Source organism: Mastacembelus armatus, chromosome 16, assembly GCF_900324485.2.
Source record: "Mastacembelus armatus chromosome 16, fMasArm1.2, whole genome shotgun sequence".
NCBI classification, from domain to species: Eukaryota; Metazoa; Chordata; class Actinopteri; order Synbranchiformes; family Mastacembelidae; genus Mastacembelus; species Mastacembelus armatus.
Window position 1 is genome coordinate 17,603,677 of NC_046648.1, and position 26,497 is coordinate 17,630,173.

Here is a 26,497-nt window from a genome sequence, read left to right on the forward strand (position 1 = left end):
GAATGTTAACTCTGTTGACATCAGCGTTTCTGTGGCTGAGGGTACATGAATGAAAGTGCTGTGTCATTCAGTTTTGTCATGCATGGATAAGTAGGTTTAATGTCTGTTCCATACAACAGTTAAGTAAACTCCAGGAAATCTGATGCAGACATTCAGTAAGCCAGATATATTTGGCATATTATAAAATCTTTGAGGTATTATTTAGAGGTGTCTATTCTCCAGTGGGCAACAATCATGATGGTTAAGGGCACATAACTATTTGCAACATGATAGTCAGACGAAGTGTTTTTTCTATGCGCCAAGCCACAATCCCGCAATGAACCCAGTGTTGGGCATGAGTCAGTCCTAACAGCATATGTTTATTGCTGTTTGGCAGCAGATTGTCTAAATATACAATTATAGAGCTTTTGTTGGTTAAGGAAATTATTGCACATATTTTGACCATCTGTTCATCCATTATCTATACCCGTTTATTCTTATTTAGGGTCACAGGTCTCTCTAGGTGAAAAGCAGGGGTACACCTTGGACAGGTCACTAGTCCATCACAGGGCCACACATGGAGACAAACACCACGCTCACTCCTATGGACAATTTAGAGTCACCAATCAATCTGACATACATGTTTTTGGACTGTGGGAGGAAACTGGAGTACCTGGAGAAAACCCACACAAGCACAGGGAGAACATGCAAACTCTGCACAGAAAGGCCCCTGCCTGGTTTTGAACAGGGAACCTTCTTGCTGTGAGGCAACAGTGCTAACCACTGTGCTGCAAAATGTTCATATATATTTGAAAAATATCAGTCCTTGGAGCATTTGGTTCCTTTCTAGGGGAAACTTCTTTCTTTTCCTTTCGGCTGCTCCCTTCAGAGGTCGCCACAGCGAATCATCTGCCTCCATTTAACCCTATCCTCTGTATCCTCCTCACCGACACCAACTATCCTCAAGTCTTCCTTCACTACATCCAAGAACCTCCTCTTTGGTCTTCCTCTAGGCCTCTTTCCTGGCAGCTCTAACCTCAGCATCCTTTTATCATTCAACATCACACCTTCAACTTCCAGCTTCAGACTCATCACCCTACCTGACACTCTCTTCACCTCCAGAACATTCCTAGCAAAATCCTCCTTCAGGATAACTCCTACTCCATTCCTCTTTCCTTCCACACCATGATAAAACAGCCTGAACCCTGCTCCTAATCTATAGGCCTTGCTACCTTTCCACCTGGTCTCCTGAACACATAAGATACCACCTTTCTTCTCTCCATCATTTCAGTCAACTCTCTAGTCCCTACATTCAAAGTCCCAACTCTAACTCCTACACTCCTGCCCTTCCTCTTCTTTGTTTGCCTATGAACACGTGTTCCTCCTCTCCTTCTTCGACCAACAGTAGTCCAATTTCCACTGGCACCCTGTAGGTCAACAGCACCAGTGGCGGTTGTTGTTAACCCGGGCTGCGACCGACCGACCGATCCGGTATGGAAGTCATATTTGTGATTCGCACGTTTGATTTGGCTTAAATTTTACGTCGATGCCCTTCCTGACCCAACCCTCTGCATTTACCCGGACTTGGGACCGGCACATGAAGACACTGGATTGTGCCCCCTTGTGGTTGCATTCTTTCTAGGGGATTATTATCTATTATTGCATTTCTCATAAGTTAGTACACAACTGTGTATATCCTGGAGACAGCTGAACCAGTGCACATAAATGTAGGCCAGACCACAGCGGTCTCCTCTCCCGCTCTGGGCCAGTCTGGCCCAGACTACATCCACTATCTCTGTACGGTCCCTTTAAAGTAAGGAGTATGGCGCGAAAATAAGTGTGTGAACAATTACGCACCAAGGATGTTAGGACCAATCAGAAGCGTTTGAGTTAGACGGAGGTTTAAATGACCAATGGCAGAAGAATTCAGTATGAGTGTCAGTTATCTTGTCCAATCGCCTGCGGCTGAAACGCCTCTTAGGGCGTTGTCAATTCCTTCCAGGATGTGCATGAACGTTTTTGTTTATATTCGCTCCAGACGGCAAGGTGTGTGAAGGTAAGTGTTAGAGTATAGCATTTTAAATAAAATCACATTTAGGCAGACATGAAGGCAGTATGCTCATTTGAACAAATTTAACGTGCAGGGGGGTGACTTAAGGTAAGGCTATTACATAATCGCTCAAACTTTCTTCGTAGGGCTAAAGGTAACGTTTACTCCCCTGATAGTTAGTTAGCCAACTAATTAGGATTGTTATGTCCTAAAAGTAATACTCAAATAATAATAATAATAATAAAGATGAGAACATATGCCTCATTGACAATAAAGTGAACTAGTTATACAGCGGGTTGTTAGATTTGCTATTACACGAATTTGTGATATTGAGGTTAAGCTAGAAGTAGCCAAACTAACGTTAGTGGTTAACGTCCTTTTATGCTGACCGGAAGTGTGCACGTTGTTGCTGTCCTGACGGAAATGTACGTTCACTTCTAATAAAAGTTTCAACCGCGTTCTTCAACAGCTTCAACAGCTAGCATCTTTCTGATTAGGTGTTAGCCAGAATACCTTAACGTTATAACGGAAAACCGAGCTAAGAGTCGATAGTGAACCTTAAGAGCAGCTTATGTTACGTATCATAGCGTATCAATGCTATTTCGGCTAACGTTAGCTGCACATTGTTTCCAAGTAATGTCTAGCATTAATCTCACGTTTTCAAGGGCAGGTATAGTTAACCGTTTTTCGGTTTTCATGCATAGCAGGCACCTTGGCTTTCCCTGTGTGAGAAATGGATGCTACTCAGAAGATAAGTGACTCCATCCTGGAGTCAGATGAGGAGGAAAACGAGGGGAATGAAAATACAAAAGGGAAACCACTGGCTAAACTGTGTGTCTTAAAAAATCAACACATCCCTGAGACAGGTGAGTGTCTTACTGCTGATATCATTAAAATCTCATCACTTGCATGAACAGGTTTTGTTTTGTAACCCTTACTATGGATATTTTCTGTTTCACAGAGTTGCCCCTCTTTTTGGGAGATAATGTGCTAGGCCGTGACCCCAACACCTGCACCCTGTCTTTGCCAGCACCATCAATTTCCAGGCAGCATGCGACCATCTGTATCTCTGTTTACCGTAGAAAGGGTTGTCATGGTGAAGTGGACATTGAGGCTTTGGTTTGGGACAGAGGAACCATGAATGGTACCTGCAAAGGTCACTTAAAGCTGACGCCTAATGTACGCTATGCACTCAGTGATGGTGACAGCTTGGTGTTGGCGGACATTCCATGTCAGTATGTCAGCTGCGCTGTAAACACAGTCTCTTCTCAAGGGGACACAAGGACTCCTGTGAGTGGACACTCAGGGATAAAGGCCACGCTACCAGATGCCTCAGGTGAAAAGGCAAGTGACACAAGCACAGGGAGCAAAGAATGTGCCAATAGTGGTATAAACGTTAGGGTGTCATTAATGAAGACTCCTGTCAAACCCTTTTGGCTGTGGCTGGCTAAACAAACTCCAACTCCGCCACAGGTCTCCCTGGTTCTAGACTCAGACGAAGAAACAGAGGGAGGAGGATACAGAAGGCACAAGGCAATAGGTATGTGCATTATATAAATTTATATAGACATTAAGCCCTGTTTTTCTATTTGATATTTTTCAAGCTCATCTTTACTGTCTTTCACAGACTGCTTCAGTCCCACAAACCTAATAGTTCCTGAAAGGTATAGTAGCAACAACTTTTTGGGGGCTTTTTTTTTTTAATTCATATATTTCTAACAAAGACTTAACCAGATTGTTTTTCTGTACAATTCTTTCTTGCATTTAAAGCTTATTGCCATGTTTTCCACCAACAGTCCCATCATACCATCATCCTCCAATAAAAATAATCCCGACAGCTTATGCTTAAGCAAGGAGAAGAATAACAAAAAGACCCTTGCCATTGTGGATGACAGTGAAGAGGAGGAAGAAAGTATTGCACCAGGAGGGACAAAATCTGATAATGTGCCAGTGAAACAGGAAAGTAATGTCAGTCTTACATCAGAAGAACTGTCTGCATCTACATCAGCATTATCCACAGATGTGATCCATGCATTTAACTTGGACAGTGACACTGATGTGGAAGGGGAGGAAGAAGGGGTTGCATCTGTTGGTCCTGTGTCCTTGAACACAAACCAAGTCATTCAGCCACAAAACACAAACTGGTTGCAAATGGACAGTGATACAGATATAGATGAGAATGAAGATGGCTTAAACAAGCCTTCTAACACTGTGCCTTCCTCTGACAGTACCAAACATCCTTGTGTTATTTCCAATATTCAGCCTGAAGGTTTCGCCGTGATTAGTGACAAACAAGTGCATGACGATGCTGCTGTGCCAGATGCTGCCACAAAAGCAAAATCTTTGTCATTTCAGAGTGCAAGCATTGTTGACTCTGTTGCTTCAGTGCAGCCAAAAAATTTCCATCTAGAAAGTGACACAGATGAGGACGAAGAAGGAGAATGTATACCACATAAATCAAGCTCGAAAATAGGTGCCCCTAGGTTAGATATAATGTCAGTTGGGCCCAAATCTACCCACGCCGTTCCTCAGAACCTGCATCTAGAAAGTGACACAGATGATGAAGCGATCCCCGTCCTCAGTGAACCCTTAGTGGTTTCTGCTGCCACAGAATCACATACCACTGCATCATCAGTCTCTCCTAGTAACAGGCCGGAAGACCAATCGTCGGCTTCTGATGCAGACACGGATGTGGATGAATCCAGTATGGCTCCTGCTCTGGGTGGTGATGTTCCAGCTAACATTAGAGTGGGCGATGATACAGATGTGGAGAATAATGAAGCAGATGTACCAAAGACAGGTGAGGGCCAGGTCTCTAGCCTGTGCAGAGAGAAAACACCTGTGTTGCTGCTTCCTCCATCTCCCCCAAAATGCTCTACTCCTGTACAAACTTCAGGTAATTAGTCAATTTTCAAATGTCAAATTCATCCTTCCTGTTAATCGGCCAAACATTTTCTCAATTAAAATAATGTATATCAGGAAATATGTTATTTGTCAGCACTTAATATAGCAGGATAGTATTTTATAAATAACTAAAAATCAAGATAGGATTTTTCATAAACATACGATGTTTTATGTTATCTTGGCCAGTTAAAGTGGACTTGTGTTTTCATGACCACTTTCATCCACTGTAAAAATTATTTAGCATTTTAACACAGTTTTTAATGTGAGATACAAGCACTTTTAATTGCTCTTTTCATTTAGGGATGATTCCACAGAAGGAAGTAGAAGATATGGAGACTCAGGCTTTCATGTCTCCTCCTTCAGTTCCATTTAACTGTGAGTAAATTACTTTTGGCATACTTAGGACATTTAAATCAGAAGGCAATATTTATTTGAATCTTGTACAAAGATTTTATTGCATGTTTTTTGTCTCCCAGATCCAGCAAGCCCTCCTATAAACATTATAGTGGCATCTTCCTGCTCAGACAGCGAAGAACAAGAGGACTTTGTTGTGGCTGAGACACAGTCCTTTATCCTTCAGAGAAGACACAACCAAAGTGACCCTTCAGAGGACCACACAATGGATCCCACCCAACCACTTGTACTTGAATCTTCTAGTGATGAAAAAGAACAATCCAGCAGCAGCTACCTACAGTGTCAGGCCCAAGCTCTGGCCATAGAATGCACCCAAATGTTTGCGTCTGTTGGTGAGTGCGTGAATCCAGGAGATGCCCAAACATCTGCAAAGATGGATTCAAATCTCAAGACTGCACAGTCAAATGAAGAGCCTGCCAGACATGCAGTAATGTCTGAAAAAGATGGTCAGGTAGATTTAACCCTGGAAGCAACACAGGCATATATTTTGGAGCCCACCGGTGATTCAGTGGACGAAACGGATGAAGATGAGGGAAAACACACTACTTCTGAGACACAGCCTTTGGATCTCCCCACCTCATCTACTATGGTCATGGCTGAGACCCAACCATTACCTGCCTTTGAGAAAGATGAGAATTTGACATTAGACAAGTCTGTGTTCTCTGTAGTACAAGTTAAGTCCTCATCATACCATGAAATAGAAGAGAAGGAAGAACATGGAGAGGAAGCTCAACCTGAGCAGAAACTCTTCAGTGGAGCCCTGTATATAGCTGAAACTCAGCCCATGCAGATATGTGACGATGAAGAAAGTGATGATGAGGACTCGATTTCAGGTCCACGAAAAGCAAATGGAAACCCGCTGCAGCTTGAAGAGGGTCAGACACATCCATTTGCTACATCTGCATTATCAGTTGTTGAAACTCAGCCCATGCAGATCGGTCTTCCCGAAACCCAGCCCATGGCTACAAGTGGAAATGAGGACAGTGACAGTGAGGACTCAGTTCCAGGGCTGCGAAAACGAAATGCAAAGCAACTGCGACTCAAACAAGAAAAAACACAAATGCCCACAAACTCTGAAGGCTCTCCTTTTGAAACTCAGCCAGTGGATACAGTTGGAGATGGAGAAAGTGATGAAGAAGACTCACTTCCTGTTGTTCGAAAAAAAAGAAAAGCAAAGCCACTACAGCTTGAAGAGGAGACACAGCCACTTATTGGTTCTCAAGTCTCTGTTGCTGAAACTCAGCCCATGGGGGCATGTGAAGAGGAGCTAAATGATGAAGACGACTTGATTCCAGGTCCACCAAAAAGAAAAGCAAAGCCTCTGCAACTCAACGAAGAGGAGACCCAACCACTCTCAAATTCTGAGATCTCTACAGGTGACCCTCAGCCCGTGGAAACAAAAACTGGTGTACAACCAAAGAGAGGAAGGGGGAGACGGTCTGTAACAGGAACCAGTGGAATCTCTGTTAGAAATCAAAGAGGGGCAAGGGGAAGATCAAGGAGATTGGGAGAGGAGGTAGATGTTGCAAACCCAAGACAGCAAGAGGTAACAGAAGAGAGAGAGGCTGACAAAAGAGAAAGGGAAGAGAGTGAGATAGAGAGGCAGCAACAAAAGGAAGAACAAGTGATATTAGAAAGAGAAAGAATAAAGAGGGAAGAAAAAAGATTAGAGAAGGAAAGGACAGAGAAGGAAAAGCAGGAACGATTGCAGGCTCAAAATGCAGAGAGAATAAGATCTGAACAAGAAAAGGCAGAGAAAGAGAGAAAGCAAAAAGAAGAAAAGGAAAGATCTGATCAGATAAAGAAGGAAAAAGAGCAGTTGAGAGAAAGAAAGAATAAAGAAAAAGAAAGATTAGCTCATGAAAATGCAGAAAGGCAAGAGAAGGAGAGATTAAAAAGAATGGAGAAAGAGAGAATGGAGAAGGAAGAAAAAGAAAGATTGGAAGCAGAAAAAAGGAAGCTGGAAGAGAGACTTGAGAGGGAGCAAAAGGAACAAGAGCACCAAGCAAGACTGGAAAAGGAAGCAAAGGAAAAGGCAGAAAAAAAAAGACTGGAGAAAGAAAAAAAGGCAGAAGAAAAACAAATAAAAGAGCCAGAAGAAAAGAAGCCCACAGTGGCTACAAGAGGCCGAAGAGCATCCACAAGAAGAGTTGCTACAAACCCAGAACAAGACTCAACCATATCAACCAATGATGATGTCCCAGCAAGGAGAACCAGATCTCGCTCCAACTCTTCCAACTCGGTCAGTTCTGAGAGATCTGCTTCGAGCATCAGCACCCAGGAGAGCAAGGGGAGGGGTCAAGGCAGAGGAGTTCGGAGGACCAGCAAGCCACCCCAGGCAGCCATCTCAAGAAGCTGCAATAGCAGGAGGACGGTGGCGCTAACAACAGAACAGGACAGTAATGATATTTCTCCTCAGCGAGTCCTTTTAAGGTCTAACTCCTCCAATTCCATCAACTCTGAGATTTCCAGCTGTAGTGTGAGCTCTCGAGGAGGAGGGAGGAAAACACAGCCAGAACCCGACTTCATCCCACCAGTCGATAGTCAGATGCATCAGGCTTCAGCTCCTAAACCTGCAGCCAGAGGCCAGAAGAGCAGGAATATTGGAAGACCACTGAATGAGCTTTCTCAAGAGAAAGAGAAGGCAGACTTTCAGCAGGCTAGGGCCACAAGGGGGCGACAACAAGCCAGGGCAAACGCCTCTGAACCTGCAGCTCCACATGAGGAAGACCAGTTAACTCAGAAGAAAGGTCACACTAGTGAAGAATCACCTCAGCCTAAAAGGAGCAGGGGCAGAGGCCAAACAGCAGTAAAGAGTGAAACTTTAGCAACAAGAGCTCTAACAGTCAGTGATGGAGATGACGCTAAAGAGAAAAGAAAAGGGAGGAAAAGAGAGTTGGTGGGAAATACTGAGGCGGATTTGACTGGCAGGATTGAGAAACCAGAAACCACAGGGAAAGAAGAAGAAGAAGGGAAAGATGAAACAAAACATGAGAACCCTGTCCCATCTAAGAGAAGAGGTAGAGTATCCATCACTCAAGCAAAGAGGAATGCAAAAGAATCGCCTCCTGAAGTGGAGGCAAAAGAAGAGAGTGTCCAGAAGGAAGAGGAAACTGAGAAGAGAGCCAGAAGTCGGCCGTCAGCTGCCCATAAAAAGAAGAAAGAGGAGCAGGAGGATGGTGGAACATCTGTCACATCCATGAACCAGGATGCAAAGGTAACTCACAAGCAAACATGTATTTGAAATTTTAAGGTTTTGGAATATGCCGTTTTTGTTGAAACAGTAACACATTAAGATTGAAACCTAAATCAGGCAAAAAGGAAAGCTGAGTAGTGTGGACTTAATGGCAATAAACTTCTGTCCTTGAAATGGAAGGCTTTTACCTTTGGAAAAAAGGCCCTGGTGCATTCTTCTGAGTCAGCCTTTCCCACCATCATAATGTACTGCAATCAACATCAGACACTGTCTGTGTCTCTCCCACTCTCTCAGCAACAAGAGTAGTCTGACCATTCATACACTAATGAATTAAGTGGTTTAGTGGTCACACAGTCACTCCCTCCTGTTACATCGTTGCTTTCGTACTCCTCCTGTCCTCACCATGCTCCTTGTGTGTTTCATGAATTGCCCCTGCCGGTCTCCTGTCTCTTGCAAAGTTATGATTGTTCTAACTTCATCGTTCTCCTCCCTTCTTCTTGACAGCCCTTCACTGCAACTAGCAGTGTGTCCAGGAAGCGACAGGCTCCTGCAGACTCCTCTCCTGTGGCAAAGACTCGTCACGCTTCCTCTGCCAGCCCAGGAACTAGTGGTCGTCTGCGACTTGCCAGCCAGGCCTACAAGGTCTGTGTGTTTTGTGTATTGGTTTATCTTTGTAACCTGTAGGCTTTCTTGTTACAAAAAGAAAAAGATGCACGAGAGACATTTGATCATAATAACAGACACATTTTACAGGAACAAAAATTAAAACATCTCTCTAATAAGCCTCTTTAGGTGTTTAGATGTGAGATTCCTTAATAAACCCAGTGTGTCTGTCATTCCCTCAGGTTCTGTTCACAGGTGTGGTGGATGAAACAGGGGAGAGAGTGCTGGCCCATTTAGGAGGCAGCATGGCAGAAGGTGTGGCAGACATGAACTGTTTGGTGACTGATAAAGTGCGCAGGACTGTCAAGTTCCTGTGTGCAGTGGCTAAAGGAGTCCCCATAGTCACCACGCAGTGGTTGGAGAAGGTGAGTTTCTATGGTGACAGTTAAAACTAGCCCCAAATCTGTATTCTCTTGGATAAATCAGTGTGTAAGTATATGCAGAAATGCTACACATGCACTCGAATAGACACTCCATTTTCTGTGTTTCAGAGTGGGAAAGCTGGAAACTTCCTGTCTACTAATGCTTTTGTTGTGAAGGATCCAGAGCAAGAAAATAAGTTCAGTTTCTGCCTACAGGAATCTCTGAGGGCTGCTAGCAGCCATCCTCTCTTACAGGTACTCTAACTCACTCATCCCATTTATTCCTGCGCATTAATGTTTCACTCTTGACTGCAAGACTGACAGTGTGTCAGTGTGGTATTCCCCTTGGCAGATGGCACAGAGTGGTGGGTAACACTACTGATAGTGAGTCATGGTGGGGATTGAGAAATGTTTTTGTCAGAATCATCCTCACCCTGTAAAAGATGTAACATCCTCATCCTCTTTCCTGCTATAATTGCTTTTAACATGCTCACCTCTCTGCATGAGCACAGTGCTGTTTACCATTACACTGTGACCTGTGGAAAGTAATTTGACATTTACTGTTAATGCACTGTTTGTTTTAGAGGTACTTTGCATAAGGAAGGAGGCAATGATTTTTTTATTTTTTTTTTTCTTGTTTGGTACTTTCTTAAAATTCACACTGTATCCTCAGAGCTGCAAAGGGATAGTTTGATACCACGTTATGCTGATACTGGCTAAAATGTGAGAACACTATATACACGTGTAATACCAAAATCCAGTCTCAAGAGCTTTCTATTGATTTCTTGATATAGAAAAATCATATTTATTTAGATGTTGGCTATTATGTGTCTTTTTCATCTAGGGTTATAAGATCCATGTTACAAAATCAGTGAAACCAGAGCCAGTTCAAATGAAAGACATAATCTCCTGCAGTGGAGGGACCTTTCTACCTAAGATGCCCTCTTCTCAGAAGGTAACGGTCCAACTCGGAGCACTTCTCATGTTTTCATCTTTTATATAAATTAAATAAACATCAAATTGTTGTACACTGTATTTGACAACTTTTCAACATTCTGAATCTAAATTGTAATTCCTTTTTATTTTCTGTCATCTTGCTCTCTCATAGCCTCAGACTATAGTCGTTTCCTGCAAGGAGGACTGGCCACTGTGTGGCCCAGCTGTCTCTGCGTCTCTCCCAGTCGTCACTGCTGAATTCATTCTCACAGGAATCCTTCAGCAGAAACTTGACTTTCAGGCTCACGCTCTTGTCTGACACTTCAGCGAACCTGTAAAAAAAAAAAAAAAAACACTGACATGGATGCACCTACGAATGTGTGGGAAATCTGTGATAGTGTTTACACATTTATCATTTCTAGAATTCTTTTGAAATGAGAGACCAATGCAAGCAAGAATCAGATGCCCTTTTACAACCATAAAGAGTGTGTTGTATCAATCATACTCAGGTGGTGGAATAACAGAGGGTCTCTTTTAAAATCCACCGGCTATGGTGGTCAGTAGGTACTAAAAAAAGTCTTTCCTGTTCTGATAAAACGTGTTTAGTGCCTTTTATTCTGAGCTAATCATGAACCTACCACTGTCTGTCGTTCCTCCGTATCCATTAGCCTCAACCACCTACTCCATTAAGGCTTCGTCCAAACCTATTATCTCCCGGGATGAGAAACGATATAGGCACCTGAATGCTGATGCTACTTCACCATCAATATCTCATGGCATTTGTCTTTGCCATAATTTATGTACTGTCTGTATGTTATTATTGTATGTTTGGGGGAAAAAAAGACTAATGTACAGATGTCACATTTGGTTTTTCTTCATGCTTTGTCATTGGTATTTTTAAAGGAAGACACATTAGCTTGTCATTTTTAGAAATGTGTAGTAGCTATCTTAACACCAAATTTGTATTTTCATCAAATCATGAAATCAGTCCATTTCCAACTGCATCATTAAATGTCTATTAGCTCTAATTACAGGTGTATTTTGTTTTGCAGCAGTAAAGGTTAGTAATTCATTATATACTACCTGTATGTTTATCGTTATGAATTGTTGATTTGCTGATGTGGGGGGAAAAAACTAATTTGAAAATAAAAGTAAGTGTAAAAAAATTCTCAAGATGAGATCCACTTACATGGTTTTCCCTAAACTATCTTATGAGGTTGAGTGGAAGAAGACCACAAGCTCTGGCTGAGTGCTTTGCAACATTTAAGTAACTGTTGTGTTGAGTTTAATTTGATGCTGCCAAGGTTTTTTCACTGTGTGCAGAATGCAGAGTTCAGGACTGGTGTCACAGTCGGTGTCTCTTCAATGTCTAAATCCTTTTTGTAGTCCATGGGGTCTTAGTGAGAGTTTGGTTTATACTGAATAGCTGAGTGTCATCCAGAACATCTCAACTGTGTTGGGATTAAAGAGTGAACAAATTTCATGACAAATTTAGATTTTGTCATGAAAGTTCAATTTTGATTTATTTTTGTATTTCTAAGTCCTGTGAAATTAACCAGTTTTGTACAAGCCAAGTGACAGATGTGGCCAAAACACACTTTGGGGCATATTGTTTTGAATTTGGTTAGTTCGTGGAAGTAAAGCTGTGTGCTGCATCACAGCCCTGTCAGACTAAATAAACCTCCGCATCACAGTCCGATGACCATAGGTGTCTTTCGGGAGGGTGGCCGGTGTTTCCCGACATGAGTCGAGTGGCTCCGAGTGTGATCAGAGCCCGACATATTCTGAACATCTTCCAAATGTTGAGCCCGAGTCGTGAAGTGCTGCTCTTGAGGGGGGCGAGGTTGAAAGGGAGAGAGACACCGAGGGAGAAAACAGACAACCTTCACACAGATTTTCACCTCTGAAGGCATCCTGACATCTCCGCAGACTGCACCGCACCTCCGAGCGGCCAATTAGAGGTAGGTGAGATGCTGAGTGGTGGTTTTCTGTGTCCTACCATGTACGTGTGGACGTGTGTCCTAAATGTGACTGGAGCATGACGGGTTAAATTCTGCAGTTTTTTGGTTGATGCGCTTAACGTCTGTCCGGGCCCCCTGAGGTGACAGAATACTTTGCGCTGTGAGGTTTATCACCAAGTCCGCATTAGATCTACTGTCAGCGAGGAAAGATGCGAAAATATCTTCTCCCCCTTTACTGGCTGAGTGGAGCTTCTTCGTCTTGATTTGATGCTGCTCAGAAATATGCAGATTTATTTTGTAGGATGTGAGATTGCAGTGTGACGCGTGTGTGGAAACTGCTTTATACGAAAACAGGTATAGCTCAGTTCAAAAGAGTCTTTAGTTCTCGTTGAATTAGAAGCTGGAAATATTAAGCTGTAAATGGGAAAATGAGCAATTGAATCATCTTGTCTTGATTATTCACAGCCTGCGTTTAGAAAGTTGATATTGTCCAATAGGCCCTGTGCTCTATACACTCAAATCTTTAATAGCATCCATTATAAGGGAGGATGCTCCAGCCTGAAGGCTCTCTGCTGTCGCCTCCTGCAGTGTGCTGCCAGTAGACTGGCCAGAGCTGCATCAGGACCGAAACACATGAGAGCGGTGGCTCTAAATCAGCTGCCCCGATGCTGTCTGCATCATTATCTCATCTTTAAAAGAACTAAATCCACATTTTTCGTGTTCTTTTCTTCTGTCACACGTTTGTACCTACTGAAAGTAGCTCCTTTGCACCCCCCCCCCCCCCCGTTCCCCTGTTCCCCTTCCTGCTCCTCCCTCATGTCCACTGATTTTAATAAATCTGACAGGTGCAAGCAGTATGGTGGAAACCTGTCTTATCCTTTAGTTCAGTGCAGCCAGCTTTGGAGGAAAAATAGGTTGTCAGCTGCTACAGGCATCATTTCAAAGTGAAGCTTTAAGAAATTATACGTTTGGATTTTGTCTAGACTAGAATTTCTGATTGTTTGAGGTCTCTCCCCCCCCCCCCGCATCATCTTGTTTCTGCTGGGCTGATCTGAAATGGGCTGTTGTGATGCAGAGGTTACCTTGAAAGTGGAAGATGAAGCTGACTTCAGCACAGGCCAAACCCATTTTTGTTTGAAAGTGGTGCAAATAAAGCAAACCTTCAGCTGCTTTTACACACATGCCATGTGGCTGCAGCAGTCCATTATAACATTTTTTTAATGCCTGATGAGTTATAAATGTCTGGCACTGCGAGAAAGAGGGTACCATGTATGCATGTGTGTGCTGGAGTTCAGGGCAACTCACCAGCTATAAGTCGGACTTTACTCCATGTTCTCCTCATCACTTGTGGTAAAAAAAAAAAAAAAAAAAACTAGTAAAGTGAAAATGAAAGAGAAATGATGATGGGTAAAGACACAGAGGTTGCTTTGTAGGGTCCCCACATCTGCAGTCATTGAAGGCATTTCCGCCTCTTTAAAGCCTGTGGACAAAGACCTTTCTGTCCCTCCAGTAAGCAGGGACTTTAGAGTTCGAACGAACACAGGCACAGGCTTTGATTTCAGAGTGGGATGCACTGGCTTGTATTATATAAGATAAGGAGGTGGAGAGGATGAAAGAGACATGATAAAACGAAAGAATGATCCAGCGAGAAATGCAAAGATAAAGGGAAAGGAGAGAGATGCCCTGAGATAGGGAGCAGGGGGAGTCAGAATGAGAAGATATAATGTGATGCAAAGCAAACGAGACATCAGATAGAGACACAGAAAGTTAAGGAAGGCAGGGCGACTGTGGTGGTGGTGGTGGTGGTGGAAGGTAATAATGATGTGAGATGAACGTGAGAATGGTGGTAGAGGTGAGAAAATGTGAGAAAACACAAAGAAGGAAGAGACAGAGCGGAGAATCCAGTGAGGTAGAACAAATACTGAGTGAAGATCAGGAGGAGTGAAAGTCGGGGATGGATAGCAGATGGTACATTTGTCTGCGTCCATGGGTCACAGACCAAAGGACCGTAAATGAATGAGCTTATAATATATCTTATTGCATGCATTCGTATGTACTTGCATGTTTGTGCTCAGTGTGACAGAACCTGTAGCTGCTCTAAAAATGCTACGCTCTAAAATCACACAGATGCAACCGGAGAGGATTTTGGAGTTTTTACTTCCACAGACTGTGCACAGAAACGCCAGACTGGCTGTGGTGACTCTGTGTGAGGCCTACTGTTGTGACAAACAGATGGACCTGGTTTACTTCTCCCCGTTCTCAGATTCCTGTATTAATTAAATGCAGGCAGTGATGCTGTGTCCTCAAATGAGGAAGAAGAAGGCGAATTCCCAAAACAAATACGGGGACTGCAGTAATAAAACTACAGTGTAATTTGAGTTATATAGATGACTGTAGCAAAGGACACTAGGGGTTTGTTTTCCAGGAGACATTGTTCTATGTGACGCAGCTTTGTTCCATATTTTGTTTCAGATACAAATAAAATCAGTGGGCTTTTAGGCTTTCTGCCCAGAGTGTGGCGTGAGCATGTGGAAAACAGTGCAGAGGGTTGTATGAAACAGCAACTCTGTCAGTTTATGTTGCCCTGAAAGGTTAATTATACTCATTGAGCAATGAGCAAGAATGCAGAGCTCTCTTCTGTTGCTCTTATTTTCCTGTTACACATCTTCAAAGACAGACAGGTGGCAGACGTATAGAGAGTGAACACACAGACTTATACACAACGGCTTTATCCTTCATTGTTTCCATCAGGAGCTGGATGGGATGTGATGTCTGCCGTGTTACAATGAGACAACTTAACCTTTACTGCATATTTACAGGCTGCTGCAAAGTGTGCCTGTGAGCACTGCAGGTGTTCTCTCCAAGTCCCCTCCTGGGCTTTGTAAGTGAAAACTGCAGCAAAAACTCTTTTTCGCAAACTCTCAGGTGCTGCAGAAGGCATCATCATAATCCCCTCAGTGGTGCAATAAATCACGATTCTTCCCAGAAACGGTCATAGTGCCTCGAGGAGGTGATGTTTGCCGTGGAGCTCTTCTCGTACTGGGCATTTCCTGTTGGAAACTCAGCTAAGTCATTACTCAGATCAATAGACAATCCTTGACAGTGATCCAGAGCCAGGTGGCCCCTGGAAACATGCACATACACATAAGAGCGATGTGTCTCTTTAAGACAAATCCCTGTTGGGATGGTCATTAAGCAACACCAACTTTGACTCTTAAATATACTCATGAACATGACTTTGAACAGGCTTGGGTAAGGTATTAAGCAATAAAGGCACTGCCATTCTCTTTCTCAAGACAGGTTCCACCAAAGGCTTTTTAAAAAAAATTTATTTCTGAAGCCCAATTATAACCTTTAGGGAATGGCAGATAAATTGAATTTACAGGTACTGCAGGATTCTCTGCAGAAAACCTCTTCAAGAAGGGTTTTAAGATTTTAGTGTGATTAGATAACCTAATTGAATTCATGCTGCATCAAAGAACATTTAAAGGATAAAATGAGGCAGAAGGAAAGCCATTGCTGACCTCACAGAACTGTTAAAATAATAATTACACTATATTGGTTTATAAATAATGAAACATATTCATACAGTTATTATGAGGTTAACATAGCCTACACGCTATCACTCATTTTCTGGAATGGCTGCACGCTACTTAGATGCTGCTATATGTAAAAACCACAGGATGGGAAAAGTTATTTTGCTCTAACCCCTTGATGTGTTGCCAAAGGAAAGTTGTTCACATCAGCATTATCCCCTTTTCCTGCTGATTCATAATAGGCATAGATCATTTCAGCTGATGTTTCCTTAAAAAAATGCTACACTGATAGTAGCAGAGTAGAAATCATGTTAATGAGATTTGTGTACTTCTTCAATCTGTGTAGAAGGGGCTTTGGTCTTTAAGCTACATTTTGCACTTTTGATTATTGACAGTGATGTTGCTGAATGAAGTGGCACTTCAGAATGATGTCTCAATTTATTGTCTACTGGTTGCCAACACTCTTTTATTAGTAATTTTACTTTTTTTTTTCTCAGACTCTCTTTGCTATAATAAAATTCAGTAGGAGATTTCTGATATTTAGGGGTAGGAGGTCATCTGAATATAGGAGAAGGTTGTTACTGACTATTCAGCCAATATTCAACCTAAAAATAGTCACTGTATTCCAAATCTCAGTGGTGGGTTTGCATGCAGTCGTTTCTGGGATACTGGCAAACTGAATAAATCTGTATATATATATATCTATATATATAAATACAATATATATATCTATATATCTATATATATATCTATATATCTATCTATCTATATAAATCTGTATATATATATATATATATATACAAATCTATATATATATATATACAAATCTAATAAAACCGCAATAATAATAATAATAATTTTGCACTTTTTTTTTCTTCCAGACACAAAAGAATCAGCCAAGATGGTGACAGTCAGTGTCATTGCACTCAGCTTTCTGTTCACAATAGGTATGTTAAGAAATAACGCCAATACAATCACCTCTAGAAATACTGAAAATCAGCTGTTCAAGCTATATTGTTTTCATTCAGGAGACACTGTTTTCTCTGATCGTTTGAGGTTAATTTCATTTTTTCATTTGTTTTGTCTAATAGACAATATGCAGGAATATGAATAAGTAGAAGAACAAAATCACTGAATTCATTTTAAGAGAGAAGAAAACGACTCAGATGTCAAATATCACTGGCATTACTTTAAATCAGTTTTTTCTTTTATCTTTTTCACAGCTTTTTCTGCACCTGTTAATGGTAAGACTGTGTACCAGTAGTAGTTCTGAGTTTATCACTCATCAACTATAGATTATGAGCTTTGCTTATGCTCTTCTGTGTTTGTCAATGCATCTTCCTTCCTTTGTTCACTGTATAATTCAGTTGATGATGACTCCATGACCTTGTACCATGGGGAGGATTTCCATATCATGCTGCCCTCACTCGATGTGGAAGTCGTGTTCAGGAACAGGTCCAACCCGCGGTCGCCTATCGTGGGTCTGATGAAAGACGGCGTGGTGAGCCACGGTCGGGCCAAACTCAACCGCCAACTCAGCCACCTCATCATAGATGCAGTGGGTGAGGGAGACGAGGGTGTGTACACAGTGACGAATCCAGAGAAGCCAGACGACGTCAGACGCATTATGCTTATAGTCCGAGGTACTGGCTGACATGGCATGTTATGAATAGTAGTGAAGCATGGCCTCACCTGACTTGTTGCACTCTCACATGAAACACTAGTTTAAAACTTATGGACGACTCAAATTCAGATTAGGACTACCTCTTCTATAATTTTACTACATGATGATCGCAACTGTTGAAATTCACTTCATCTCATCAAAGCTACATAATGAATATGCTGCTCACACATTAATGCATAAGTTTATTGATCCAAAGGTATATTTAATACTCAGTCTCACAGAGGGGCCATTTTTCTACACCAAATACTTTTACTTTAGATTCTTTAACTGTAATTAGATGTTTGCTTATGATGGAATATTTATACAATTTAACTTTTACTTAAAAGATCTGAATACTCCCTCCACCACAACCCCAAGATGGACAATAAGCTGTTTATACCTGATCTGGAGTCAGATTCAGAGTGTTCCTCCTCCTGCTTTAATCAAGAGCTTAGCAGCCAAATAAACCTCACAGTTACACATGCTGTTTGTCCTGTGAGTGTTACAAGCTGCAGCAGTGTTGACTCTGTACTCTGACTTGTAATTTCGATGAGATTAGAAGCACACACACAAACGCACCCAAACACACACAAACCTGAAAGGAGAAAATAATTTAACATTTAGAGGGCAGAGTGGGCTCAAAAACCCCACATGGACAAAGACAACTGTAGCGTAGCAATATGTGGAGGATGTGCCATATGCAGAGAGCAATGTGTTGTGAGGCAATGAAGAGGTGTGTGCGTGTGTGTCTGCGTTTGTGTGTATATGTGGTTTTATCAGAGTGTGAGAGCATGCCAGAGCTGCCAGGCTGTAATTATGCAGCTCTTTAAGCGCCAACCCACTCCTCTCTACCTCCCTCCCTGCTGTTTCCCTGTCTTCATCTGGTCTTTACTGTCTTTCCCTCTATTTGGTTTGCATCCCTACCCTTTTATTCCAGCTACCCTGACATTTTTGGATCAGTGCTCCTTTGTTTTTCTGCAGTCGTCCTCTTTTCAACACATCTGTCAAGCCATTGCATCTTCCTCGCTCTTTCCCATTCTTTCACCCCAATTCTCTCGCTCACTAAAACTCTATTCGTATCATGTCATCCTCCAGCTGAAGCAAATAAACGCTTCCTCTTCCTTCATTCCTCTCTACTTACAATTTCCTGTCCACTGTAATTAACCTTATTGCTTCCTTTACTTAGATTACCATCCTGCTTTTACCTTCTAGATTGCTCCAATGAGCAGGTCATTAAATATGGAGACAACTACCAGATTCCGCTGTTGGGGGTGACTCTTCCCATCACCCTGGAGTACAGGCCCATTGCTGTGGAGGCCAACCAGACATCTAGGTAGAGTCAGCTAAATAACACTGATATTTTAACCCAAAAGAGTCTGAAATGGTATTTTCCTGCAATGACATAAATGCACTGAGAGACCCTGTTTCAGAGTTACCATGAATGGTTGAGAAAAGGTCATTCTTTTTGACTTTGCTTCCTACAGACCAGCTCTAGTGCTGCTGACCAGTACGGGCATGTCCAGGGAGGGCTACCAGGGTCGCATCAGCGTGAGTGAGCGCCATGTCACCCTCAGTGCTGTCACAGGGGCAGACGAGGGTAGCTACACTGTCAGGGATGCTGAAGGTGTTATCCAGAGAAAAGTGTGTCTCAACGTTAAAGGTGAAAGCTCAAATTGAATTTTTTTTTCTGCTCTCATCTGTGACCTGTTTTCAGCAACCAGCACCTTCCATCAGGATGTTGTTGTTACCCTTGTAGTTATTACACTCCTCTTTTTCCCATAATGGCTTTTTAAAGACCCAAACGTTAATGGGCTCTAGCAGGCTAATGCATTTTGCATGATCCATGGGCCTGTAAACAGAGCTGTCATGTATTTATTCTTTGTGCTCCCTTCCACTCTTGTCTGTTTGTGTGTCAGAGCACCAAAACTTTGTGATCCTACCATATAGTAAAAGGCTGAAGATCAACCTGATACTCAACAGCACCTTGGTCCAGCTCTACTACACCCCAGACTATGACCCCACACCTCGTCTGCTGCTGGATAAGGGAGAATTTACGAGTGTAACTAGACTTTCAAATTCTTTTTGTCTCACCACTGTTGTGACTATTATTTTCTGTATTTTACAGCAGAGAATGAAAAAATAATAATAAATAATGATAATGATGAAAAGGGGTTTAAAGTTTAAATGACTAAATCACCAAAAGCTGCAGCAAAGGTGGGTGATATTACTGTGGGTTGCATGTCATTTATATTAATCCTCTTTCCGGTATATCGTGTTTCCTCTGTTATTTCTATTGTTGTTATATAACACATGCAGTTAAATGCACTTGTTATATGAACATAACATGGATAGTTAATGTCATATTAATACAGATGTTGCCATGTTCAAAGTGCACAGTATGGGGTCCCATAAAATTTATATGGGTCCATTACCATGGTCCAACTAAATACACAAACACACAGAAGTTTATCATTGCAGTTTTTCTCTTTTTTGTTTTAGATGCTTGATCTGATCTATATTTATATTTTTAGGATCATTAGCTGTAAAATTTTAATAATAATTGCAGCTTTTCTGAGTGCTCGTGCTGAAGGTCAGTTAAAGGTTCTAGTTGACAAACGCTACTAATGAGCATTTAATTTTAAACATCATGTCGTTTTTGGAAGTTAAGTGTCTGTGTTTTCATTCTAGGCTCAAGATGAGCTGGGTCTCAAGGATCGTCTCTCCATGGAGGGTTCATTGGTTGTTCTGGATCAGGTCAAGGTTGCGGATTCAGGCCAGTTTAAAATTATTGACCCACTGGGATTCACTGTGTCCAGCATCCACCTGGAAGTACAACGTAAGGAAGGGGAGGAATCTTTGAAACATATAATAAGGAGAGGTTAAAATTGCTGTGACAGCTGCTAAAGGTGTGGTGTGAAAACACAGTAGGGCCGAATTAATTATTTTGTGGCAAAAAAGAATAATCTCATCCTTTTTGTTTACTGCATTGGAATTTCAACGTGTCAATAAAAGGTCAGTTGAATTATTTATCCTCCCACTCCTGTCCTTCTCTACCCTTTTCCCACTATGTCTCCATGCAGCCTACAAGCTAGAGTCACTCTATGTGGCAATCATTGCATTGCTGGGCCTACTGGTTTTCCTGCTGCTGGTTTGCCTGCTGTCATGTCTGATCAAAGTGAAGAAGCGGGCCAAGAGGGCTGCTGCCCTGGAGAAGATTGCCCAGAATGCTGGCAAAGAGGATGAGGGAGAGGCCTTCAGACAGGTTGGAGGGACAAATGTGACGATGATGATGATGATGATGATGATGATGTGGGGTGTGATCCAATAAATGACTGTTGTTTTGTGTTTCTTTGTGCATCTTCGCAGGTGGTGAAGAACATCACCAAACTCAGTGAGGACTCTAAACATTCCCAAGCTGACAACACAGAAAAATCTCAGAGCACTGAGGTGGACATTAAGGTAAGGTTCTGTCATATTTTTCTCTTAAATTTCCATCTCTGAGAGGTTTTAATAATGTCTCAATTTTTATGCTGTTTTCTGCGTTCAGACAGCTGCAGCTTATTCAGAATGCTGCTGCTAGAGCCCTCACTAAGATCAAGAAAGTGGATCACACCAGTCCAGGTCTCAGATCTTTGCAGTGGCTTCCCGTGTGACAAAGAATTGATTTTATAATATTATTATTGGTTTCTATAGCATTAAATGGTTTAGGGCCAAATTATATCCCTGATCTGCTGCTATGTTATGACCACCCATACATCTCAGGTCTTCTGGGACAAGTCTGCTTATTGTCCCCAAAGTTAAAACTAAAGCAGCATTCACTTATAATATACCATATATCTAGAACAAATGCCCAGAAAACCTGAGGTCTGCTCCAAGTCTCAGTTCTTTTAAATCAAGCCTGAAAACCTTTTTGTTTGCTGCTGCTGTTTATTAAATTATATTTGGGTCTGACTTTTATTCCCCTGTTTTATTCAATTTTAACTTATTATCTTCTAGTTTGTTTTATTCTTCTGAAATCCTATTTATATGTTCATTTTATATTACCTTGTATGTCTGTTGTATCTTAAAGTTTTATGTCTCCTGTAAAGTACTTTAGATTGCCTTGTTGAAAAGTGCCGCCCAAATTAACCTGCCTTGTCTGTTTGAACCCAGGGTCTAGAGGTTTCTTCAAAAGAGGTCGGGATTGGTAACCTAGAGACCAGTGACTCTGGTGTTGGCTTTAACACCGCCCTTCCACTGGACACTGACACTGATGCCCCTGATCAAATCCCCGACTCTGAGGCTGTAAGTATCTCTGTTGCTCCTGAAATCAAACCAAGTCCACCATCTGCTGCTGAATCCAAGCCACGCTCTCCACCAGATATGGAAATTAAGCCCGGTCCAGTAGCTGAAACTAAAGTCAGCCCAGCACCTGTGGCCAAGAAAATCCCTGATCAGCCTGTGGAAGTGAACCTGGATGTGCCCAAACCAGAAACTGTTAAGCTCAGCCCAGCCCCGAGCCTTGAGCCCAAGGCTGGTCTGAGTCCAGTTGATATAAAGCGTGCACCCAGCCCAAGCCCAGAGTCAAAACCAGCTGCCCCTAAAGCCACCACCCCAACACCTGAAAGTAAGAGTGCGCTGACTCCCACACCCGACCCCCCGAAACCAAGCACACCAGAACCTATTACCAACGGTACACCTGAGCCAGGCCTGGATTCCAAACCAAGCCCAGAGCACACTGATATCATTGGAGGATCAGCTCCAAAGGCGGCCCCACCTAAAACCCCGGAAGTGGAGCTGAAGTCTAGTGGTGCCGTACTGGAGGCTAGCAAAGATGGCACTGTGGCTGAGGATTCAACCACCACCACCTGAGCACAGCCCCCTGCAAAAATGCAACGGAAACCATACAGATCCTACCCATCTATCACCACTGTAGACAATCGAGCACCCCCGACCAAATAATATCAAAACCACAGAAACTGGGGCGGACTTCGGTTTAATATGTGTAATGTCTAAACATAGTATTACTTGATATTAGTATCTCACTGTCTATAACTATTACATAACCTTGAGACTTTTTGATTCGTAGTCACTCCACATAACCGATGCAACTTATTGATTGTTAAACATTTTAGTTGTATACACCTTGCAGCCTCTTTTTTGGTAACCTCACAGTAAAACTGCCAGACTGCATGAAATCCTTTGCAGAGTTTACAACTAAAATGCTAACTACACATATGGTCTTTTTAAACACAATGAGGTAACCAGAAAAGTTTACACAATTTCATCACAGAGACATACTAGAATTCCTTACTTGACCTTAACTAACTACATCTAAACAGGAAATGATGCATCATTCCCCATTTCCCAGACAAAATACATGTAATTTTCAGCCACTGTCATCTCACACCTACTAAAATCTTTATAGACATAAGATTTTGATTGGACAAAATCAAAACAAAGCACATTCTCTAATGTTGCCATTTGCTACATAGCAGAAATCTGTATATGCCTTTTCCAGGCTTCTGGCTTCAGAAACATCTACAATACACCTCAGCATTTAGAAAAAGTCTATTAATAATACTAACAAAGATATTTATAGTCTCTGAGATTGACATTCAGGCTCTCAGAAGGATTACTCAGATAATTTTACAGACTGATCCCTGAGGTCAGGGTCTTTGATCTGGATTTTCTGGTCATTTTATTAAAATCTCTTACTTATCATTATTCTTACTCTTACAGAAGTTAATGCCAGTAAACTCTTCAGGCAATTTAACGTTCCTGCTGTATGCTGGGCTTTCTAAAGGTGACATACAAAGTGAAATTATTAGTTCAAACTGTTAGCATGTTGTTGCTTTTGTCTTTCTTATTCTTTCTTTAATTATCTTTTCTTCTTTGTTGAGGCCTTTCTTTTGTCTGTCATTACCTACTTTGTTCGTTTTATTATCTTACTTTTTGATTTAGTTCAGATATTTTCTCTAAAATATTTTGTTCTGGTGAAAATGAGATAAGAGTTTCTATGACTTTAATCCACTAAAATCTGGAGAAGGCTTACACATGTATGCCTAGCATTGTTAGTGGCTCCAAAATAGTCCTGAGAGACTTCAATCATTGCCAAGACATCATATGTCCAGAGCTGTTCTATGCGATATTAAAGATATGTTAATGATCAATCAGCACAAATGAATCTTAGCTGAAACTCCCGTAAGATAAAGCGGAGGTGTGCAGATACGTTGTTCATATGACAAAATGCATGTCTCTACCTCATGTTTTAACTGAAGACTGAAAAATAAATGACAGGCCAGGTTTGACATGCTGAAATCAACAAAAAAGCATTTGGGATTTTTAATAGAAGCACAATAAGACAGCCATGATGTTTCAAATGATCAATGAAATGTAGGAAAATTGTAACAGGTAGATCCATTGACAACCATCTGTTGTTTCTTAGTAACCTTCCTGACTAGTAGAGTTTTGTTACAGGTAAATTAATATTAGGCAATAAATCAGCATCTTAATAAGCCATAACACAAAATTAGGTTTAGATGTCAGATTTGATAACTGTCAATATAATATATAAAATAAACGAAAATTCAAGGTGCCTCAATTTTAAATGGACGAACAACACCAAATCTTCAGGTCACACATATTTAAAACGAATAAAAGGCTAATGATTCAAAACAATGGATTTGCCTCATTTCTAGTCTGAATCTTTGAAGGAATCACAAATTGATTATGGCAATACTGAGAATGGTCTTTATACAACATACATACACATACAGATACACAAAACAGACACACACACACACACACACACACACACACTCCAGCCTTGTAAATATTGCATGTGTATGCCAGTTTAACCCCTTATGGCTGACTGTTTTTTCGTGTGTAGATCGGTTGTTGTATTATACTAAAAAATTAAAAAAAGAAAACTAAATTTCTCACCAATGTTAAATCCAGACTATGGAATATATACACATACTATATACTATTTACACTAATGATCACTAACGCCTTGAACTAATTTAAGAACCAAATATTGTAAAAATCCAGCAAGACTATATTAGATCTTTTAAGATGATGACTTTCACAGCATACAGTATCTCACAGTATTTACATGTTGTATTAAAATGTTTAACCTATGTCATTTAAAGCTTTTAAGCTCTTTTAACTGCAGCATGCCCATGACATGTCCTGAACAAAAGGCTTCTATTGTCCTAAAGTTGTTTGTGCGACCTGAAGAGCGATGTTGCCGTCAATGGCCGTCTGTGTTTAAGCGTGCGTGCTGAGTGTGTGTGCTGAATCTATGCATAGTCAGTTTGTATAGAATGAAACTACTGTACTTTATGTGAGCTTCTCCATGTATTGTGGGTAAGATGTCCATGTGCCTGCTTAAAACGTTTTGCAATGTGAAGAAAATAAGTGCTGTGTTGAAGTCATGAGTGTGAATGTGTTTAAAGCCACAACAAATTGTAAAAGCTATTGTAACTTTGAGATATTTGAGTGATTCTTGTGTTCGTTTTAGTGCCTAAAACATATATTGGATAGTTGGCCTGCATTCTGTCACTAGCCGACATTCCTAATGGCACCTTTTTCTTAGTAGGTATGATATTTACAGACGTAGAACGCTGTTTGCACACTGAACAAAGTGATCCACTGGCAGGGCTATGATGTGTTAGTCTCAGATATGTGCAGGAGATACGTGTCATATTGTATAAAAGTGACGTAAGCAATGAGGCTGATGTGTCTTTTCGGGTATTCTGGATGATTCTGAGTAGCATAAAGAATGCTGAGTGAGGAGTTTACCATTTCATTAATCATGGCTGTGGCACAGGTTTGAGAATGTGAGTGGCTTCTTGCAGGAGATGATTGACAAAGCTTCGTGTGGATAACCCTCAGGGTTATTTTTTTGTGGTAAGCAGTTGAGGAGAGGCTGCTCTAACAGCATCTTCGCACACCACCACTACTCTGTACTGTTAGCGATTGTAATATCGAGACACTCAGAGTGAGTCAGGATGGGAAAGAGAGAGATAGTGTGTTAGTGGGTGGGGCGATCCTTTGGTTTACACTTTACCAGCATCTCAAAGTAGGCTTAGTCTTTGAGATTTAGTTATTACACCTACCTGGTGCCAGAGGGACTCTGGTATCACATCGCCTTTGATAACCCACTAATAGAAACCACTACTGGCACTTCTCGTTGTCTCTGCCCTCTTTACTTCTGATGTTTTGACCTGAGTGTGATGTGATGTTGCACATGTTCTCTCTGTACTCCCTTTTTGGACAACACTTCACACAGATGTTTTGTAAAGAAATTTGTTTTGTTTTTTTTCTTTTATTTCATGTTTAAAGGAATACTAAGAATAAACAAAAGATTATGACATTTGCTGCCCTGTTGTCTCTGTTATCCTGCTCCTGGAGACACAACCTTGCTGAAGGACAGTTTAGTCTCAGACCTGTCCATTCCATCTGAGTCATTTGTCTCACTCAGTGCCAGCCATTATTTGGTCTGACTGTCATGTGCCACTTTCTCACCCCGGGTCCCACTAATCCCAGGAAATGTCCTAGCAGAGCGGGCATAGCAAAGATATTTATAAGCATGCAAAAGGTTGCAACACCTGCTTAGGACATTGAAGCTCTAGGCTGACTGCAAATTACAATCTTGTTCTTGTTTTTTCCAAAACTATTTTAAAAATGCAACTGTCGGTTCCTGATTTATTTGAAGCATCCCATTCCACCATATTTACTAGGCTGAATCCTAAAAAGAATTCAAGTAATTAAGGTAAAAGTAGTGATGTACATGAATAAAACACAGAAAATCGTTATAGGTACAGTGATCACACTATGTACTTTTGTA

At 41.5% G+C, this 26,497-nt stretch overlaps 2 protein-coding genes across 5 annotated transcripts; both read left to right on the forward strand.

Moving 5' to 3' along the window:
* The first annotated feature begins 1,971 nt into the window (after nucleotides 1-1,971).
* Nucleotides 1,972-10,857, forward strand: mdc1 (mediator of DNA damage checkpoint 1). Of its 3 annotated transcripts, XM_026317427.1 has the most exons (13): nucleotides 1,972-2,035; nucleotides 2,734-2,895; nucleotides 2,991-3,373; nucleotides 3,503-3,569; nucleotides 3,657-3,693; nucleotides 3,826-4,925; nucleotides 5,234-5,308; nucleotides 5,410-8,564; nucleotides 9,048-9,185; nucleotides 9,389-9,571; nucleotides 9,698-9,823; nucleotides 10,413-10,523; nucleotides 10,677-10,857. In XM_026317427.1, the coding sequence occupies exons 2-13, from the start codon at nucleotides 2,763-2,765 to the stop codon at nucleotides 10,821-10,823; spliced, it is 5,655 nt and encodes a 1,884-aa protein (XP_026173212.1). In that variant the 5' UTR covers nucleotides 1,972-2,035; nucleotides 2,734-2,762; the 3' UTR covers nucleotides 10,824-10,857. The 3 variants fall into 3 exon arrangements, with proteins under 3 accessions (XP_026173212.1, XP_026173210.1, XP_026173211.1); XM_026317425.1 differs by having other exon boundaries at nucleotides 2,991-3,569; XM_026317426.1 differs by having other exon boundaries at nucleotides 1,978-2,035; nucleotides 2,737-2,895; nucleotides 2,991-3,569.
* Nucleotides 10,858-12,332: 1,475 nt separating this feature from the next.
* On the forward strand, nucleotides 12,333-23,561 carry LOC113136560 (uncharacterized). Of its 2 annotated transcripts, XM_026317471.1 has the most exons (11): nucleotides 12,333-12,465; nucleotides 16,883-16,948; nucleotides 17,225-17,245; nucleotides 17,369-17,644; nucleotides 18,877-18,997; nucleotides 19,149-19,324; nucleotides 19,581-19,723; nucleotides 20,353-20,500; nucleotides 20,745-20,926; nucleotides 21,031-21,123; nucleotides 21,817-23,561. In XM_026317471.1, the coding sequence occupies exons 2-11, from the start codon at nucleotides 16,903-16,905 to the stop codon at nucleotides 22,513-22,515; spliced, it is 1,905 nt and encodes a 634-aa protein (XP_026173256.1). In that variant the 5' UTR covers nucleotides 12,333-12,465; nucleotides 16,883-16,902; the 3' UTR covers nucleotides 22,516-23,561. The 2 variants fall into 2 exon arrangements, with proteins under 2 accessions (XP_026173256.1, XP_026173257.1); XM_026317472.1 differs by lacking the exon at nucleotides 17,225-17,245.
* The last annotated feature ends 2,936 nt before the right edge of the window (nucleotides 23,562-26,497 follow it).

What these genes read in the sequence shown, in the direction of transcription:
- mdc1 (XM_026317425.1), top strand. Translation starts at nt 2,763, where the DNA reads ATGGATGCTACTCAGAAGATAAGTGACTCCATCCTGGAGTCAGATGAG. An exon ending in TCCTTCAGTTCCATTTAACT is followed by an intron (nt 5,309 to 5,409) that starts GTGAGTAAATTA and finishes TTTGTCTCCCAG; the next exon opens with ATCCAGCAAGCCCTCCTATA. An exon ending in CCATGAACCAGGATGCAAAG is followed by an intron (nt 8,565 to 9,047) that starts GTAACTCACAAG and finishes TCTTCTTGACAG; the next exon opens with CCCTTCACTGCAACTAGCAG.
- LOC113136560 (XM_026317471.1), top strand. Translation starts at nt 16,903, where the DNA reads ATGGTGACAGTCAGTGTCATTGCACTCAGCTTTCTGTTCACAATAG. An exon ending in TTTTTCTGCACCTGTTAATG is followed by an intron (nt 17,246 to 17,368) that starts GTAAGACTGTGT and finishes TGTATAATTCAG; the next exon opens with TTGATGATGACTCCATGACC. An exon ending in GCACTGAGGTGGACATTAAG is followed by an intron (nt 21,124 to 21,816) that starts GTAAGGTTCTGT and finishes GTTTGAACCCAG; the next exon opens with GGTCTAGAGGTTTCTTCAAA.